The sequence below is a fragment of the Fulmarus glacialis genome, unplaced genomic scaffold (genome assembly GCF_000690835.1).
Source record: "Fulmarus glacialis isolate BGI_N327 unplaced genomic scaffold, ASM69083v1 scaffold43061, whole genome shotgun sequence".
In the NCBI taxonomy this organism is placed as follows: Eukaryota; Metazoa; Chordata; class Aves; order Procellariiformes; family Procellariidae; genus Fulmarus; species Fulmarus glacialis.
Window position 1 is genome coordinate 26,788 of NW_009192945.1, and position 18,489 is coordinate 45,276.

An 18,489-nucleotide genomic window follows, 5' to 3' on the forward strand; every position below is an offset into this window, starting at 1 on the left:
AAACTAATTAATTTGTTTATTATTGTTCTCCAGTATGGGTCAATGATGACAAACCATTGTAGAAAACATAATACAAAGAATACGGGCTTTTAACAACCTAACAAAACAGCAAACAAGCCAAACTCAAAATAATAATAAACAATCTAAAGGTGTGCAAGCACGGACAAGACATAGGCAGAGAACAGAGTTATACTTCCTGCACCGCTCTCTGCTGCTAAGAGATACTATTTACTGCTAGACAGCCAGTGTAACATACAGCACTAATACCCTACATAACACCTGCAAAGCACTGCAGAAACTTTAGCTCATCTTAAAGAATTCCTTATTGGAAATAAAAGGAGTAAAAACTTGCTACATAACCCCAAAGCAGAAATCTACCTATAATTAAAAGGCACATTTGCCATTTTAAGTAGTCTGGGGGAAGAAAGACACAGCACAAAGACAGCTTTGTGCTTTTCAAGTAATGTGGTTGCAATTAGTGGCATTTCAAATCCTTGCAAGGAGGGCCCGGAGCACGGCAGAGCTGGCCCTGTTCAAAACCTGCACTGTAGCAGTTGTAGGTGGGTCTCTTCTAGGCAGTGCCCCAGCTAAGCGCTTGTCTGGGCTCTTTACCTTGTTATAAATGTAACAATTTGTAAACATGGTGTTGAAATCCTGCATACATTCACTGGCACTCCAGTAATAGTTATGTTCCAGGCGCTTCTTGATCGTCCCCATGTCCATGGGGTTTTTTATTATTTTGTGATAATCCTGTTGGAGAAACAGGAAAGACGTTACACCTCCTGATATGTGGAGAGTGTTGTTCACATCTCCTTCTAGTCCCAGCTTTCTCCTCATTCCCCCTCCCAAAAAACACATCCCCAAATTTTTATGGAAATCGCAAATATCTCTGCTTTCATTTATTTTCTAATTTGTAGCCTTTCAGTCTATCATTATCATGTACTTGACTACAAAGCACAAGAACTCCTTCCACAACCATCAACCTTCCACAGCTCCCCCAATACATGCTCAAACATACACTTAGCTACCTGGACATTACCAGCTTTTTATAAATACAGCTGGACTGGGAAGGCACTAAGAGTAACATGTGGAGGAAAACATGCTTTCTGAGCAGCTCTTCCTGGAAGCTGTTTGCAGCCTTGATACCCCTTAGGAGGCTGTAGGTGCCATTTTGGATTGTGCCACAGCGTGGAAGAGTGCCACACTTGACAGCGAGGCTAACACTGCAGCGATGCGCTTCGTGCTCCCGTGGGACCAGAAGTCAGGGCAGCAGGGTCAGCACTAGCTTTGGCAGGGTGTTCAGTTTAACGGTGGACTGGCTGCAATTTGGAAAACAGGATTTCTGCCTCCCTTTTTAAAAGACTGCCTCTGGCACTTACAGAAGTTTATCAGTGCCAGCACTGGCTAAGACTGCGCTAGAAGTTTCAGTCTCTCCCTTAAGAGCATTTCAGCCCTTAAAAGGCTTCCACATGTTAACCCAGTTTCTCTCTGGGCTGGTCTCAAGCATCTGTAGAGTCTATGATTAGCCTGGAGACACTCTAGGCATGCAAGGTGATACGCTGTAATTTTCTCATTCTGGAGAAGATCAGCAAGCCCTCCCGCTGCACATGCGCACGAAGCCATGCACAGCCACTGGCCACTCTCTGAGCCCAAGCACAACCCGAGACACCAGTATTTCCAGGCAAGGCACACTAGGGCAGAAAAGGCAATCCTGCTGGCTACTGGGCTTGTGCAGATTTAGGCCACACGTTAAAAACAACTATTCTTCCAACTGATTCCTCCTTTAACTGGTAACTTGCCCTAAAACCACCTCAAAATGCCTCACTGAGAAACTAAATCCACAAAAAGACAACACAAAGGAGCAGAGACCTACAGGTGTTAAGTGTTTTACTCTTTTGACTAGCACTTTAAATAGTACCCATCAACAACATTACGGAGTTCAAAAGACTCCTGATCTAGTCCATAAAATTGGTTTATAACCTGCGGTAACTGGAGCTCTCTTGACCTTACATCGCAGAACCACGCTCCCTCAAATCCTACATGCAACCCTCTTGCTCAAAGCAGCCAGAGTTAATTTGCAATGGGCTGCCCGGCTGAGCAGACAGCAGGGTGGATGGGGGGTGGTGTCTGTATTTTAGTGAAGCAGGTGGGTAGGGGTATGCCTCCACTGCTGAGTTTTCACACCTACAGGACCCCTTTGAAGATGTGAAGAGTGTGTGGCTCTGTTCCCTAAAAGAAAGCAGCTTAGTAAACTTTGGTCATTTACGAGTAACTGGGCTGTATCTTGTACTATCTGGTCTGACAGAGACAGGGTATATATCATCAGGCATAGAAAGCAGATGGGTAAATGCAACTGTTCTGTTATTTCTACTTCCAGTATAGCATTTGAAAATATCTAGCTCCAAAGTATCCTTGGTAATTAGCTTCTCCCATTTTCCTCAACACTGAAGTCAGTGGCAAATCCAGGAAAGCCTATCAGAAACACAAGTTACATTGAGCCCAGTGCCAAATGCTCAGAAGAGCGTGGACTTCAAGGCTCTCACTCAAATCGGACAGAGGTGGGATAAGGGGTGAAGACACAAAAATAACCAGAGGTAAGCCACAAACAAAGCACTGTGCTAAGACAGCTTGCTTGCATGCTCTTCTCTTCCCTCACTAAGTGAGGAGTAGTTTTTTCCTTCAGAAACATGCACCTCTCCAGCTCTGAAAAACATCACTCTCTAAATTCAGCGAGTCTAAAAGCATTCAAGGAAATCCCCGAAAGCAACCTAACCATTCTGATTCACCAACACAAAGCTTTCTAAGAACAGAATACCAAGCAGAAGATGATAGATACATACCGGCAAATTCAATTTAATTGCATCAACAGGTTGGTAGAAAGGCCAAGCAAACTGGTGCTTCCACAAGGTCTTTACTACAACATTTTGCATATATTGCAATTGGTTGGTCTTCCGGCCAGGCTTATTAGGATTAGTGACCTCCGGCGGCGGCGGATTCACAGGGCCCTGAGGAGCCTGGATTGCTGATGTGACTGTCGACATTTTCCTGCTCTTGCTCTCACTCGCTGTCACAGCAGCAGCAACTGGGAGATTTTCTTTCTTCCTTTATGCTCCCTGAATGGGACTGACATCCCATTTCCAGGGTCCAACCATACAACCTAGATCAAATGAGAGGAAGAGGACAATGTGTAAATACAGATACTTACTTGAAGCAGGCATGTTCAATCAACAGCAGAAGTGCCTTAACTCAGGCTCTTTACCCCACCTGTTTCATTCCCTTGTAACACACTTTATCTTGACGATGTGCACAGTTCAAGACCCAAGAGACAGTGGAACAGCGATTCCCAAATTCAAAGCCTGCAGAGAGCCAGTAAGCTTCACAGGACTAGTTCTTGCTGTATCTGGCTCAGAGAGCATCTTTGTGCAAAGAAAACATATGGGGTAGCATAAGAATACTGTTAGGGAATATAGTTAGGATATAATGCAGAGATTCCCACAAATGTGCTGATCCAAACTAGTAAATCCATAGCTTGCAGCTCCATGTAAACTTAACTGCTTTGCCTCTAGACCCATGCTGGCTGGCACTGAGGCAGCTTGCAAGTCTCTACACTGGTGCAATGGTTAGTCTAAAAATCCCATAATCAGGAGCGGGCAACAGCTGTCAGAAGGCCTCAATCCAGAGAAATAAAAGAAGAGGCAGAGGGAGGTGCTGTGAACAGTTGTGAATGAGAGGTGTCACCAGAAACATCCTAACTTGAAGTGATCTGCACTTTGAATCTCATAAATGTCTTACTATTACCCTTACTACATATACCTGACTGGGCCCTCAGTTTCGTATGGAAGTCTCAAGATACTGGCTCAATATAAATAATAATCAATATTACACCTACATCCTGTAACCTGGCTAAGAGAGCACTGTCACGTTCTCTCTCTTAAAGGCACATATGAAATACAGAAGAATACACAAATTGCATTACTGTACTCTATTTTTTTCCCCAGCAAACTCCAGGGAAAAAAATGGTCTAGTATCACTGTATCTTGTATACCATATGGTAAACAGCTTTGCTATGTCATCTTCCGTAAACATTTGATATTTCAATTCACATCAGGACTGCAGCTACTCTTCTCATGGCAAACAGACCACAGTCACTTTCTAGAGGCAAATTATTTCAAATATGTTCAGAAAGCCATAAAAATACTCTCACTGACATATGCTTCTTGGTTGCACAGAGAAACATGAGCAGAGACAGAAGATGCAGTAACACCGGAAGAAGGAGAGAGCATTAAGAAATCCTATGGGGGGCAAAAAAAAAAAACAACTCTTCTCTGATACGTCCATAATCATCTCTACTGAGTATCTGGACTAAATATAGAACATCAACTTACTCTTTGAGTTGCTGATTAGATGATGGCAAAAAGTAAACACATACCTAATTTGGGGGAATTTTACAAAAATAGATGTGTACAAACAAACAGATCTGCAGCAGAGAGGGATGTTTAAATATCGGTCTTCTCAGGCTTGCCCAGGTAGCGGAGGCATTTGCATTCCAGACGCCAGCTGCTGCCCCAGCAGCTCCGTAACTAAGAGAACGCTCCAGCACCCCGGTGATGTTGTGGCACAGGGAACTACACCATAAAGCAGCCGGTGCTCCGGGTGCCACAGCCATCAGGGACACCCAAGTGCTCCAGGTGCCGCAGCCGCTGGGTGCACCTTGCCGTGGACCAGTTTGGCTTGGCTCACAGGTGTCCCTGGCTCCAGAAACCAGATCTGGTTTATTTTTGGGGGGGTTAATTGTATAGTTAATTTTTTATAGTGCATCTATGGAAAATGAAATTGTTAAAAACCTAAAACAAATCCGTGTGTGAGTACACGTGCTTATATGTGCAGGGAACAGACAAGACCAGTTATGGCTCTGCCACCATCCATTCATGAGACCCATTATATTCTAAAGATGTTGAAAAAGCAGAGATGACAGTAGGACTTTCCTGTGCCATGTATATGGCACAAGTATAGATCCAGAATCAGGCCTCTGGTCCCTATTCTTTGATAACTCAAGAGCCCAGCTTAGTAGTTTAAAAAGGACTAGTCTGTTCCCCAGCCATCTCATCTGATCATGCTGGTCATGCTGCTGTTGGCAGGCAGGGTGATCACCAAGCAGCCAAGAGGGATGCTGGCATCCTCTGGGCAAGGAATTTCAAAACTAGGATGTTACTTGGGATTTCAGATTTGGAAGAAACTGGGGAAGCATTTTCTCCTGGTGTTCCATCAACTCAAAGCAGCAGCAGAAATATTGCAAAATGCAATCTTCAGATCAAGGGGGGGAAATAGACAAAGAATTAAAAAGAAGAAAAAGACATAATTGGGAAGTTTCACTCAGTGTCCTTCTGGGCAACTCTCTGCATGGATTTCAGACCCCAAGGCCTTTGAGCAACATCCATCATTTGAGTGCATGCAATGCTGACTGCAGGCCCCTAGTGACCACCATTGAAGCATTTTGTTTGCTGCCTTCTTGATTAACAAACTGAATCCAGTGCAAGGATTGACAGGAAAAAAAACTCAGAGAGCAATTCCTACCGCTGTCAGAGCATTTCAGTCACAAGTTTGAACCTATGCAGTGTAACTTAAGTCTTCCTTTAAATAACCTCAGGTTAAATACAACTATTCTCTCTTCATTTGAATTTTCCTACTCTCAAACTCCATCTGATAAGGATTTTTAAAATTAATTTCTATTAAATCCCAGAACTGTAATTTAAAAAAACACAGATCTAGCTCCTGCCTCTCCCAAACTCCCTCTCCGACCTTAGCAAAGGTGTTCATATCTTCACACCACAGCTCCTCATCTGTGCCACGGAGATAGTGATAGCTCCTTTCTGTCTTCATCTGCTCCACCCAGCCAGCCTGCAAACTCCCTGGGACATGCACCACCTCTTCACATGCACATTTTGATCATCAAGCTTAAACAAGGCTTGTACAGTCCACATAAGAGAAGCATGTAACAGCCATCAGTGACACAACTCAAAAAGGATTTTAATTAAGAATATTACCAAAAGTAGGAGGGGCAGAATCATGACAACTCAGCTAGTCCTCTGACAGCTGATCCTCCTTAACTCGCATGCTCCAACTCACTGGTTATTACAACCAAAAGTGGCTACAAATCCCAAAGCTCTTCGCAGCACTGTCATTTAAATGCTGGATCCTGCAGCTGAAAGACAGGAATAGCTACCTGGGCTATCTCAGCAGCACTGGAAGTATCTGTCCCTGGCATAAATACAGCTTTAATGTGCCTCACTGCACCCTTTTAACCCTTGCTCCATCAGCTTCCTCATCATTTGCTGGGGAAGCTGCTTTGATATCAGATTATTCCTTAATTTTTAAAACTAAAAATTTATTTCTACATCCATTCCTTTACTTCTAAAGTTTCAAAATATTATTTTAAGAATGTAAAAAGCAGGATTATGAGGAATCTGGAAGCTGAGGGTGCAAATGTTTTGGAAATGTCCAAAAATGTATGACATTGAATTCAGAGAGGCCATGGCCCTGCCTGACAAACTACTAGTTGTCAGACCTCATTTATCAAATGAGGAAAGTGAGAGGCATGACCATCTAACATCCCAACTTACGATACAAATCATCCAACACAACACTTAAGTAGGCTCACACACAAAAAACAAGCAAGCTTATACAAATTGTCCCATAACTACACGTAGAATCAAAATACACAGCTCTAGTCTAAGCACTTGAGCATCTACTGAAATTGCATTAGTATCAATAATTATTAAATTATTAGGGAGCCCAGTTGTGAACCAGAACATCACTGTACAAGGTACCGTACAAGCCTGGAACGAAGACTGCACAGGCATCATGTGCATCTTCCAGTAAGGGCCTAAGGCTGGACTTCTTTTAGCCTTGGGGTAATAACTTCTTAAATTTAAATTTTTAAATTACTACTTATTCTGTTCCTCAGACCTGTAATGTTTAAGTAACAGAAGCTGTTCTTGATTTTTCTGGCTGCACATGAACAGTTTTGATATTACAAATTTAAAGTACACCCTTCTGCTGTCATACATGAAGAGTGTGTACAGTGCTTCCCACATTGTACATTTCTCCTCCTTCTTACTCATCCCAGTCTGAGATGATAACTAAAAGCAAAACCCAAACCCAACCTCTCAAATCTTGCTTCTCTGGAGTTTAAGTCTGTCCTTTTGTGCTAAGTTGCAACCTCACTGGCATCCAGCAAAGCTACGGTGTTTGGCTTATGCCTCAGCCAAACCAGTCATCATAAAAAAAGCCCCAGCTAGGTTGGAAGGATTTTGGTTTTTTAACTTTTCTTCCATTGAGTTGCTTGCATGGGTCAGTCAGTGGAGAGACAGTTGGCATGGAGAAAAGACTTTAATAATTCCCTGTACTAGCAGGATAACATTTTACTTAGCTGATGCAGCCCACAGACTGTCTGCAGTGGTGGAGACTATTTTAAAAGAAGCTATAAAGCCCCATGAAACGTGCACTGTGCCAGTAAGCCTGCTGCTTCAGCTAACTGTTCTGCCACTTCCTTTGGCAGTGCCGAACATTTAACGGATGGCTCACTCCCTTGCTGCTGTGAGCGCAGTACAGGATGGTATTTGTTTTGATTGCAAAATTAGAAGGTAGCAAGCTTTATGTTAGCATGTGAGCCCAGCAACTCTTTTTTTTCCCTTGGTATAGTATTTCTGCATGGCTACTTGGACACTGACCAAAAACTGGCGCAATTCCAGCCCAGCCAGAAACAGCAATATAAATCTTCCCATCAGGGAAAATTATCAAGTTTAAGAGATGTTCCTTGACCTCATCTTTATCTCCACATTATTATTTACATTACAGTAGCACATGGAGGCTGTGCCGAGTCCAAGGTCCCTCAGCACTTAGCACTCTGCAGACTCACAGTAAGACCCTGTTCCTACCTCGAAGAGCTGGTGCTCACAACTCACGCGTCACACCGCGGTGAAGTGACCTGCCCGGGGCCACCCAGCGAGCCTGCGGCAGAGCCGAGAGCAGAGCCCTGAACCCCAGCCAGTGCGTAGCCCTGGTTTCATTAGTCAGCCCGTCAGCAAAACAGCACCTCCGAAGCAGCACTGCTCATACAGGCATAAAAGGCAGCAACTGAGCCTTTCTGAAGGTAGGACGAAGCCAGCAGCCAGAACCACTGAGACAGCAGGGCAGCTGGAGCAGGCATCCTCATGCTGCTGCTCCAAGCATTACTCCCCCACATAGGCTCCTCGCAGCCACCAAAGCAGACGCTCGGTCCCTTTTTCCCCGACAGCAGCAATAGCTGGAAGCTTGTGCCACCATATGTTCCTCCCCATCTCAGAGAAGCAGCAGGCCCATGATCATCTTGCCCAGACTTTCTTACAACTGCAGGAGAGGTTTAGTGCACTACTACTACAGCTCAACACAACTTAAAGTCAGGTAAGATTATTAATTGAGGGTTGTACCCGTTTCATTCTATGGCTGTAGAAAGGAAGGGCTACACTACCACTGCTCCAGGCTCCTCAGAAGGAAACAAAGCCGGTGGATGTCCTCCTTTTCCTCCTACTCCACCTCCTTTTCCCTTCACAGCCCCATACAGAAATTGAACTTCAGGCAGCTTTCACTACCTACTAACTCCATGTCAGCAGGGATGTTCTCTTCAAACACAAGGGATGTGCGATTTGAGACCAAGACTAGAGGACAGACAAGTTGCTTTATCAGCCAACACTGCCCTGGCAGACGCACGCGCTCTATACACAATATGCCACCCCCTCAAGACCTGGGGATGAAGCATTTGCACCTGGCTTCGCTGCAGGAAATGGGAATTTGGCTTGCAAGTGCCCTTATGGCACACTGCAGCTTTGCACTCTGAAAGTCCATTCAGCTGCCCTCGTTGTCTCCCACATCATTAATTCCACACATCAGAGATTTGCTTTTTATGCATATTACTTTTGAGCACAGCCCCAATAACATCCTGAGACTGGGAGATGCAACTGTGTCCTTAACTTACCTCTGCATGAGGGAGGGGAAAAAGATCACAGAAGATTAAGTCAGTTCCTTGGCTTTTGACTTGGTTAGTTTAATGCTCATCAGATTATGCAGATGGGTTTCCCACCCTTGGTCTCTCCTTGGCTATTATAAGAACAGGTGTTTCCTCAGTAAGGAGCCTGTGGGTTCCTAACCAGTAGATAAGACAACAAAAGTAATTGGTAATTTCAAGGGCCTTCAGTTCTCATATAAACCCCGTGCTCCCTGCAAATCGGGCTGCTTTAAGATGTCTCACATCATGCCTTCAAACTCAGGGGTACCCCAAAGTCACTTTATCTTGACTATAAAAGCACTGGGGACTTTTAGAAGCACTATTCTAGGCACCTCAAATAAAATGATGGTCTTTCTGATAATTACAGGCCAGAGTATTTCTCTCCACCAAGCCGCTAATGCCGCAGGAAGCACCTTCTTGATCAAGTCTGAGCAAGAATTTAGATGCATGTCACATACCTCCTGCAACACACAAATCATATGGGGCTCAACTGCTTTCTAAAGGCTGCAGTTTCAAGTGCAGGGCGTGATGTTTCAGTGTAACAAGTTCATTTTCATAGCTTTGAATTTGCTTTTGAGAACAGTTTAAATAACCAGCATCAGTAATGGATTAGGTATGGTTGATCTTGTTTTGGAGTGAGAAGGACAGAATGACCTCTGGACATTTCCTGCAGCCCTACTTTTGTGGTCCTCTGAAAACATGGAGGCAAATTTTAACTCGGAACATATGTTGGTTTTGTGCAAGCTCTTGAGTTACACACAGTTTCGTTAACAAGGCTACAGGAGGAAGGAAAAGTGCGAGTGGTTAAAGAGCTTACTCTGTGTTGGATTCCTGACTGGAGGAGTTCAGCCAGCTTTGAGACCTGACTCTGCAGGAAGGATTGGACTGAGATTTCTGAAATAAAGTGAACTGCATTTGCAAAAAGTCTTCCAGGAAGTACTTCGGCAAATTAACTGGGTGACCTATAATGAAAATGTTAACAAACCCTTAGTTGTAGCAGTGGAAATAAGCATCTATGAACAGGTTTCAGAGTACGTAAAGCAGCTGGTGGCTTGCCATCAACACTCTGGGAAGACAGAGTCAAATCAACAGGATGGGAATGGGTAGGTGCTTCACAGGAAAATGCTAGTGGTTGTGCCTCTTACAAGATACACCAATTATACCCTAATGGCAATGGAAAAAAAAAAAACAAACAACTGTTGGGCTGTTTCAGCTTTCATTTTTATAACAGAGATTTGGCACAGAAAAGAAAGTGTTTGGGAGAAACACATGCCTGGGCAGAGTCTGCTCGTGCCATTTCTTCCTAGAGGGGAAAGGTGGAGATGCAATGAAATTACCTTGCGTGACCCACAGGGTTGAACCCACAACTTCTCATAACCAGTGGAAGAGCCAGAGAGACGCCAGACAGCAGGCAGTCAAGGTTTAGAGAGAAAGGAGAGAAGGTGAACCTGCTTCTGAGCATATGCTCTCTCTTATCTAGTGCGCTGCAACACACTGAACACTTATTTGGCAATTTCTAGCACTTGTAGGGGTTACTGCAGTCCCCCAAAAGCCCGTGTGCAGCAGAAGCCCTGCAGCCTTGGACATTAGGCAAAAAGGAAGCGCTGGGAAGGTGCTGGCACATGGCCACATACCACGCGAGCTCCCAACATGTCAGGAGCAGGATGGGGGCGTGGGGGACCTAGGGAGGCAGGAACATGGCTGAAGGCACATTGGAAGTATGGTATAAACCACAACACAGACAGCAGCTCAGTCCTCCTCTGTGATTCAGTAACCACTTCAAGCCCCATCCTGCAAAGTGCTAAGCAACTTTCCCCTCTCGATAAGATGCACAGTTTCTGTGGCTCAGCGCCTCTCCACAAAGGCTTTTGCAGACTTATCACCTACAAGATACAACTAATTGGTCAATCAAGATAAATCTCTTTCCAAGGAAGGTTTAGGCAAAGACAGGAACAAACTCAAGCTCTCCATACTTTTTGGCCCCTCTACCTGGGTCAACCCTTTCTCTAGCTGTCCCCTAGGGAGGCATAAAATGACAAAGGAGGTTAAGTGCTAGATAGCTGGGGCTGGAGAGTCTATTCAGACTGATCAGACTTGTGGATGCTCCTATTGTTGCAGTTACAATTGCTATGATAGCTGATCCAGTCAATGCTACCCAGCCCTGAAGATACATCCTCTCACTGCAGGATTGCTGCAGAATGTGATCCCAGCTAGAGAAGTCCCATTGTACAAGAGCGTAGAGATCTTGTTCTCTTTCATCACGTTTCCTAAAGCACCACAAAACTAAATTGCAGCCTAGTCAAGAAGAGGAATCTCCATGTTTACATGAAAGTTGGCCAAGGAGGGGGAAAAAGTTTGATGATCCCAAACTCAAACCTTGCTGATGGGCATAGCAAAAGACTCTACAGATTCGGCCACAATTTCTTCAGACTGGCCAATTCTGCAAGTTCAGAACTGGAATAAATGCTGTCTACTAGATGCCGCCTTTGTTATTCCACCTCTCACGTTTTTTGTATTATTATCACTTTAAACTTCATAGCTGGACAGAATTTGCTGTTCCACCTCTACTCATCCTTGCTTGTGCATTCAAATCCATATTTCAAGACCAATCAGAACTACAAATCCATTTGCTTATTTGGGTTTGAACCGGTCACCCTTTATTAAGCATCCTTCATGTCAGCATTCCCAACTGCTCTGCTGAAACTGAAACTGTGTGACAGCCTGATGTTGTAACAGGCTCAGTGGCAGCGGATCTTTGGATTCCTGCTTGCCCAGCCATCAGACGATACTGCCCCAGCGCATAAGGAGCAAAGGAGAAAAATCTCATTTGCTGAGAGCTGCTAAGAAGAAAACATACATCTAAAAGTCCAGGAGCAACAGGTCCGTCCCAGACACACCACCGAAGTGACAAGCAAGCAGGCTGAAGCTGCTAATCATTTCAGTACTGGATGATGATGCTGAACAGTCTTAACCTGATACTTACTGGCTTCAGCAGAAGTCAGCCTAGCGTTCCTTTTGCTTACTTTCCTTCAGGAAGCAAAATTGGTGGAAAGAAACAGGTACAAATACTACTGAGCAGATAAACTGGAAGAGGAAACAGGCAGCTAACCTATACTCTGTGTGAGAAAGCAAAACAGAGAAAGTCAGGAAAAGAAAAGGGGAATGAATAGAGTGAGGAGATAGGAAGTTAAAGTTTCCCATTTCATGCAGTTTGAAAATGTGATTGATCACATGTTAAATGCTGCTGTTAAATGCTGCATCATACATATCCACTCTACTTTTCTGAACTACAGACTAGAGCAGGTGGAGAGAAGCCCTGGTGTGGGTCATCCGGGCTTGGTCACCATTATTGTTGCCATGCAGCAACACACAGAAATGACAACCATGCACTGTACGAGAACAGCACACATTGTAGGAGACTCCAAACTCTGCTCATGACCAGACATTGAAAGTGGGATGGGGAGATGGAATAAAAGCTAGAGCTTGACTGATTACTAGGGCAATCACCTTGACTTAACTGTGTTTCACCAGGATATGCCTAGACACCAACTGCACTATGACCAAGAGGCTCCACTGCCCTAAGCAGCACCAAGCACAGTGCAGCATGCACAGAGTCTCTGCCCTAAGGAGTGAGCAGTCTAGACAAGCCAGGAAAGAGACATAAATTGGCAAGATGTAGTGGTCTTAAAAAGAAAAGCTAAAAATGAAGAAATCACAGTGCAGATCAGTACCAGAACCCACCTTCAAGGCTTTGTCTCCTAATTCCCCTCTGTTCATCTACTACTTTACAGCCTACCTTCCCCAAAGCATGATTTATCCAACACATGATACTACTGCTGATTCATCCCGTGACTCGAAATCAGTTTTGCCAATTTCAGGTCAGCAAACTATATCTCAGTCAAATTACTTAAAAACAAAACAAAACCCCATACTCTGGCACTGACCCAAGTTTCAGATGATACGTGCATAACAGAAGCATTTAGGTACACCCATTAAAGCATAACGTGGCAACACCCGTACAAGCTTCAGAATTTCTAATGGGATTATTGTACATCTACACCCTTGCAGGGTTCTCTTTTTCTGCTTTTTAAAGGATGTGATCTGCACAGTTAAACATTTGTGTTCTGAAAAAGAGAATCTGCCCTTCCCCTTTTTAATTAGCATATGGCACTCTGTACTTTTACAGTATAAGAAAAAATTCAAACTCAGTTCGATTCAGCATACAGTCAGTAAATTACATATAGTCTTTCCACAACAGGTTTTGTCATGATTGTTTCTTTTTCTGCACTTTGATTTCCAAAACGAGAGATTATTGGACACAAAGCATTTTGAAGAAAAGGCAAAAAACAAAAAACCAAGAGCTTGAATACTTCCCTGCTGGGCAGAGATTCTCCAAGCTTCTGCTATACCTGCAAAGAATTACAAAAAAAGACAGCTACAAAACAACATGCTGACACCTCAGCTCAGTTCTTGACACCCCATGCTGTAGGCTTGTCAGTTCCCCCCTTGTAAAATGGGGATATGAATATTTTCACTACCATCTACAATTAAAGTCATTAGTCTTTTCCCATGCATTTATACATTAATTCCTTCTCAGTGTTATGGTTATACCAAATTTTAAGGAAAAAACCAAACACACAGAAGAACCTATATTTACAAGGTGTTCAAATACCGTAACTTAGGTTTCTGGGAACACTTAACTGTTCTTTACTAAGTACAATGCTAATTGTCATTTGAAGAAACTGCAAAGCTAAAACTGCCATCTGCTTTATCCCCTTCCCCATACTGCAGCGCTCTTTAAACACGTTTCTAAAAGATAAACCACAACATCCGAGAGGTCCTTCGTGACACCTGTTAGGGAGGGGGCTTTAGATACAGGCAAATTCCACTTCCAACTGAATTTAAGAGGCTACATGTAACAAGAAGATTACCTCCTCTTAATGAAAGTAAGTACAAAAAGCATTCTGAGCAAAGTACAGAGCCCTTGCAAATAGCATTCAATTCCTACGTATTACCTATTTAAAGGATTGTTTTCTGCTCTGTGTACCTAATAACCTACACTGCAATTCTCCCTTACATCACCAGTACTGCATGCCATACATCAGCATTATTAGTATCATTTACAAGTGCTACAGATGTTATCCTTAGGGGCAGCTCCATGCAAACATCCACAGAGAAGACAGACGTCACACAGATCCGTATGTTGTTAGAGGCATTTCACAGTACACAGCAGAACCGTCAAAGTGATTCATTAGAGAAAACACCTTCCTTCATCAACAGACCTCCCCTGTGCACTTCTGTGCTCCAATGCTTTCTCCTACTCAATTTTTGAATTTATTTTTACATATTAAAATTATTAAAGTTACTATTTTAAAAAAGAACAGATTTGGTTTAGGACAAAAAGTGGTACAAGTGTAGTAAGAACGGATGAGCTGCCACTGGTTTAAATCATGCTCTGGGTTTACAGCTACTGCAACTTTCCCATGCGAAGCCTACCTAAACCAATATATGACAATCAAGTCAGTTCAAGGAGATGAACAATGAAATGAAAGTGATTGAATTACCATGACATAAATATACTACTTGTTAGCTGAGCCACAGTAACATTATACTTGATAATGGGTCAGAGTAAGTACACCCACCCACCAAGTTCATCATTGCAGCTTAGCCAAGAGAGGAGCAGTAACTTGTTATGCTGCGGTAGCCCTTCCATTTATGACCACCACTCATCCCCTATGCATGTTCCCCTAAACGGGTTGCACCGACGTAAATTGGTTTGGAAACAGATAAAGCTAAGTGCCTTGTCTTTGAACAAGCATGTTGTTCCAGAATAACTCAATGTGTTAACTTAAAGCAAACAGCCAAACAAGTGCAAAAGGCTGTATGTGGTCTACTATTTCAGACGAAAAGTGCCTCACTGATTTTGCTAAGGTTGAGTAGATCCATAAATTTGCTCAGCTATGCAAGGAAGTTGCACGTCAGCTAAGGTGTGAATAAACTGTGATAGCTAAGCTGCTGTCGCTCCCTGAGCGGGCATCAAAGCAGTTTCCACTGCCTGAGTTTATGCATCTGATTTAAACTCCCTAACAGTACCTGAGAAAGGGAAAAATGTGGATCTTAGAGTCTATTACCCCTCCCTGTGCAGGGAGCAGAGACTGCTAATTCGGGGGAAGAGAGGAAGGTGCTCCCTGCTGCCTAACACACCTAAGGGAGGAAGGTGGTTTCCCTCTGCACACCCAGAGGAACACTGCTCTCTCCACCAACCGCTCGGGGCAGACAGGCTCCTAACAGGAGGAGCTAAGCTTCCCCACGCACAGCTCCTGCTGAGAGCACCCACGGCTTAGCTTCCTGCACAGTGAGGACAAGCCCTAAGCCCCTCTTAAAGCTCCTGCATATGGATGAAGTTCAGGCTAAAGGAAGTACGACCATGACAATTACCCTAATTTATTCCCATGTGGCTTATTCCTGCCCAGGAAAGGAACACACTTTTGGTACACCAGCTGATCCATAGTACCCACGCTCAGACAAGCACTTACTCCAGCAAAAACTTAGGGGAGCATACCCTCTTTCATGTGGCATTTTGAAGAGCTGCACTTCAACGTTATTTCACAGACCATAAACAGAACTGTAGCACCAACAGAGAAGTTGCAAAAAGGCAATGCTTTCCAATTAGGAATAACATTCTCCATTATATCCACACGCAATTCTTGCATATACAGTACGGAACACACATGTGCTCAGAGTATCAGTTTCACTATAGCCCACGGTACAGCACAGTTCCTAAACCAGCCTTGGTAAGCAAAAAGGCTATGTCTTACATCCCCTCCCAGCAAAATAGCACAGTGCTGCAAACTTTGCACTTGCTTATAGCCAAACCTATTGACTAGTGCAATTTTAGAAAACAGATTTATCTCAGCATGGCCATATTGGTGAGTTGCGAGAAAGTGTGATCCCCAACCTGTGGCACCCTCTGTAATGTTCCACAAGGGTAAGATGAGCAGTTGAAAAGACAAAGTTACACACGGAAAAATGTGCCTTTCCTTCAATACCTGGCACCCTCCGTAATGTCCACAAGGGTAAGATGAGCAGTTGAAAAGACAAAGTTACACACGGAAAAATGTGCCTTTCCTTCAATACAGGTTGGGTTTGGTTATGACAGGCACGTCTGTCACACGAAGTGCCTCTCTGGCTCATATATTTATGTCAGTGCATGAAGTCCTCTGCAGGGGTATCAGTGCGGCTGTATCAGTAAAGTGCTCCAAGTGTAAACTTGAAGAGTGGAACAGCTCTCGAGGCCAGGAAGGAAAACTGCAATCCTTTTCTGTCTCTGCCTCTGCCTTTTTAAAGGAAAGAGGGGAGCAAACAGGATCATTCCCAAAGTAGACCGGTGTCAATCAGAACTGAGTCTAAATCTCAAAGTTTGAAGCTAAATGGAATCAGTTCAGCCAGGGCATTTTGCTCCACATTGGTCCCCCATGCACAGAAATTTCATCCCAGACTGTCTTTGCTATCGCTGTTGCATTGCTGGTGGAGAGGAGAATGTCGAGCCCTGGTCCCAGCAAAGGAGACACTCAAACAAATCTTCTCCTTGGCCCAGGTTATCCACGCTGCTGAAATACTTCCAGACACGATAGTGTCTTCTTATCAGACTCAAGCTGGAAAGAGACTGAGGCCTGGAAAGGCGCGAAAGGAATCCAAAATAGAGGCGAGTGTTTCTTCAGTCAGTATCTTATCAGTAAGAATGGGAGAAGGAATAATGACTAGTAGAAAACACAGCACATTACGGTGAATTTCCACACTGCTCTCCAGAAGAATTTAAATCCTTCCAATGTTGGCTTTAGCAACAAGTGGATTAAACAGTTAGTGTGCCCCAAAGAAAGCTGCTCACCTCCAACAAGCGCTAATGATTGACAAACACACACTAATGTCGCAGTAAGATACTGTGGAATGAAAAGCTCGAGATACACACATCCTTCCAAAATGTCCTGACAGCCCACTGAGCAGCACAACAAACAATGGCTCCTTCCTAATTCCCAGAACTCTATTGCTTACAGTGTTGTTCTGGGCTATTACTGGAGAATAATGTGGCAATTTCAAAAGAAAAGAACAACAAAACAAAAACAACACACACAACAAAACAAAACATACGGTTCATGGTAATGATTGGGAAACCCACTGCGGATTAATGAATTTTGCAAATTAGCAAAGAAGGAGCAACTGGGATTAAAGAGAAACAATCAACAACGCTGAGTGCAAAACGCTCTTTGTTCATTTATTTAGCAAAGTGTAGTCCTGTCTCTGCTGAAATCACCTGATAGCTTACCAAAGTCGAGAGAGAGTAATATATTTTGTAAAAGTAATTAAGCCTTTGAAACATGAGACCTCACTACATCACTCAGCTGCTGCAGAGAAGAGGGATTTGACTCCCGAGTTGTTTGTGCTGTCAACGAGAGCGATCAGGCTCCCAGATTACTCCAGGGAGGAGGAGTGAGATTCTAGGAGTGCAGCAGGGCTTGGCTGGAAATCAACAACGTACTGCACAAGTTCCCCCCCCCCACCCCCAGTTGAGGTAAATATTAAACAGCATCTTTCAGAACTTGTACCAATTAAAAGATGCGTCTGTAAAAACTACAGGAAGCCCCAGCCTTCACCAGGGCAAACTGCTTTATCTGCACTGCCTTCAGCTCACTGAGGCTCAGCAGGGGAAGAGACCCTCAGGTCAGGCAGGCTGGATCCCTGGCCTGCAGACAGGGTTTGTGGATACCAAGAACCTCCGTTAGACTCCCCACCATTTCAGGAGATGACTGAAGGATAAAGTTTTAAGCATACAGTTCTTAACTCAGGAAAGAAGCATTTTGCAAGATTATTAAGAACTGTGATTTCAGTTATTGTACCCAGTGCAGTTACAACAGTGCAAAGAAATACTAGCTACAAAGCCTACTGAAATCCTTGCATTTGCAGACACTGACTAACAAAACCAGCCTTCTTTAGAGACAGATAGTGAAAGAGCACTGCTGCCTAGCATGCTTACTGAGCTGGAACATCAGACTTCTTCAATATGCTTTTCTTCTAAATATTCTTTAAATGACAAGAACTAAAGTTTTTTTAAAGCACCTCAGAAGCAATGGAGCCTAGTTTTTATTTGAAGTTAATGGAACTAACACTCCAAAGTCAGTTTTGAGAACAAACCTCAGACACTTTACATTGCACATGCATTCTTTCTTAATTTAAACTCTGCATGCATAGGTCACTAAAACTAAAAAGCCTTTCATTGGAATAGCTACTGTGTCAGCACTGAGCACTATATAGGCACTGAGTATAGAAGACAATATTGCAATCACGCTTATGCTGAACATTGAATAAGACTGTTACCCTCTGCCCAACCCTTTTATTAAGCATCGTCTCAAAGCACTAAATACATGCATGACTGAGTATTTTTAACCAGT

General features: G+C 43.6%; 1 protein-coding gene across 1 annotated transcript in view; it reads right to left on the reverse strand.

The window, feature by feature from the left end:
• The window catches only part of LOC104083696 (bromodomain-containing protein 3-like), a 19,527-nt gene extending 16,369 nt beyond the window's left edge, over window positions 1-3,158 (reverse strand). The window contains 2 exon segments of the mRNA XM_009587266.1: window positions 613-750; window positions 2,841-3,158. Coding sequence (XP_009585561.1) covers window positions 613-750; window positions 2,841-3,041 — 339 coding nt within the window. The 5' untranslated portion in view covers window positions 3,042-3,158.
• Window positions 3,159-18,489: the final 15,331 nt, after the last annotated feature.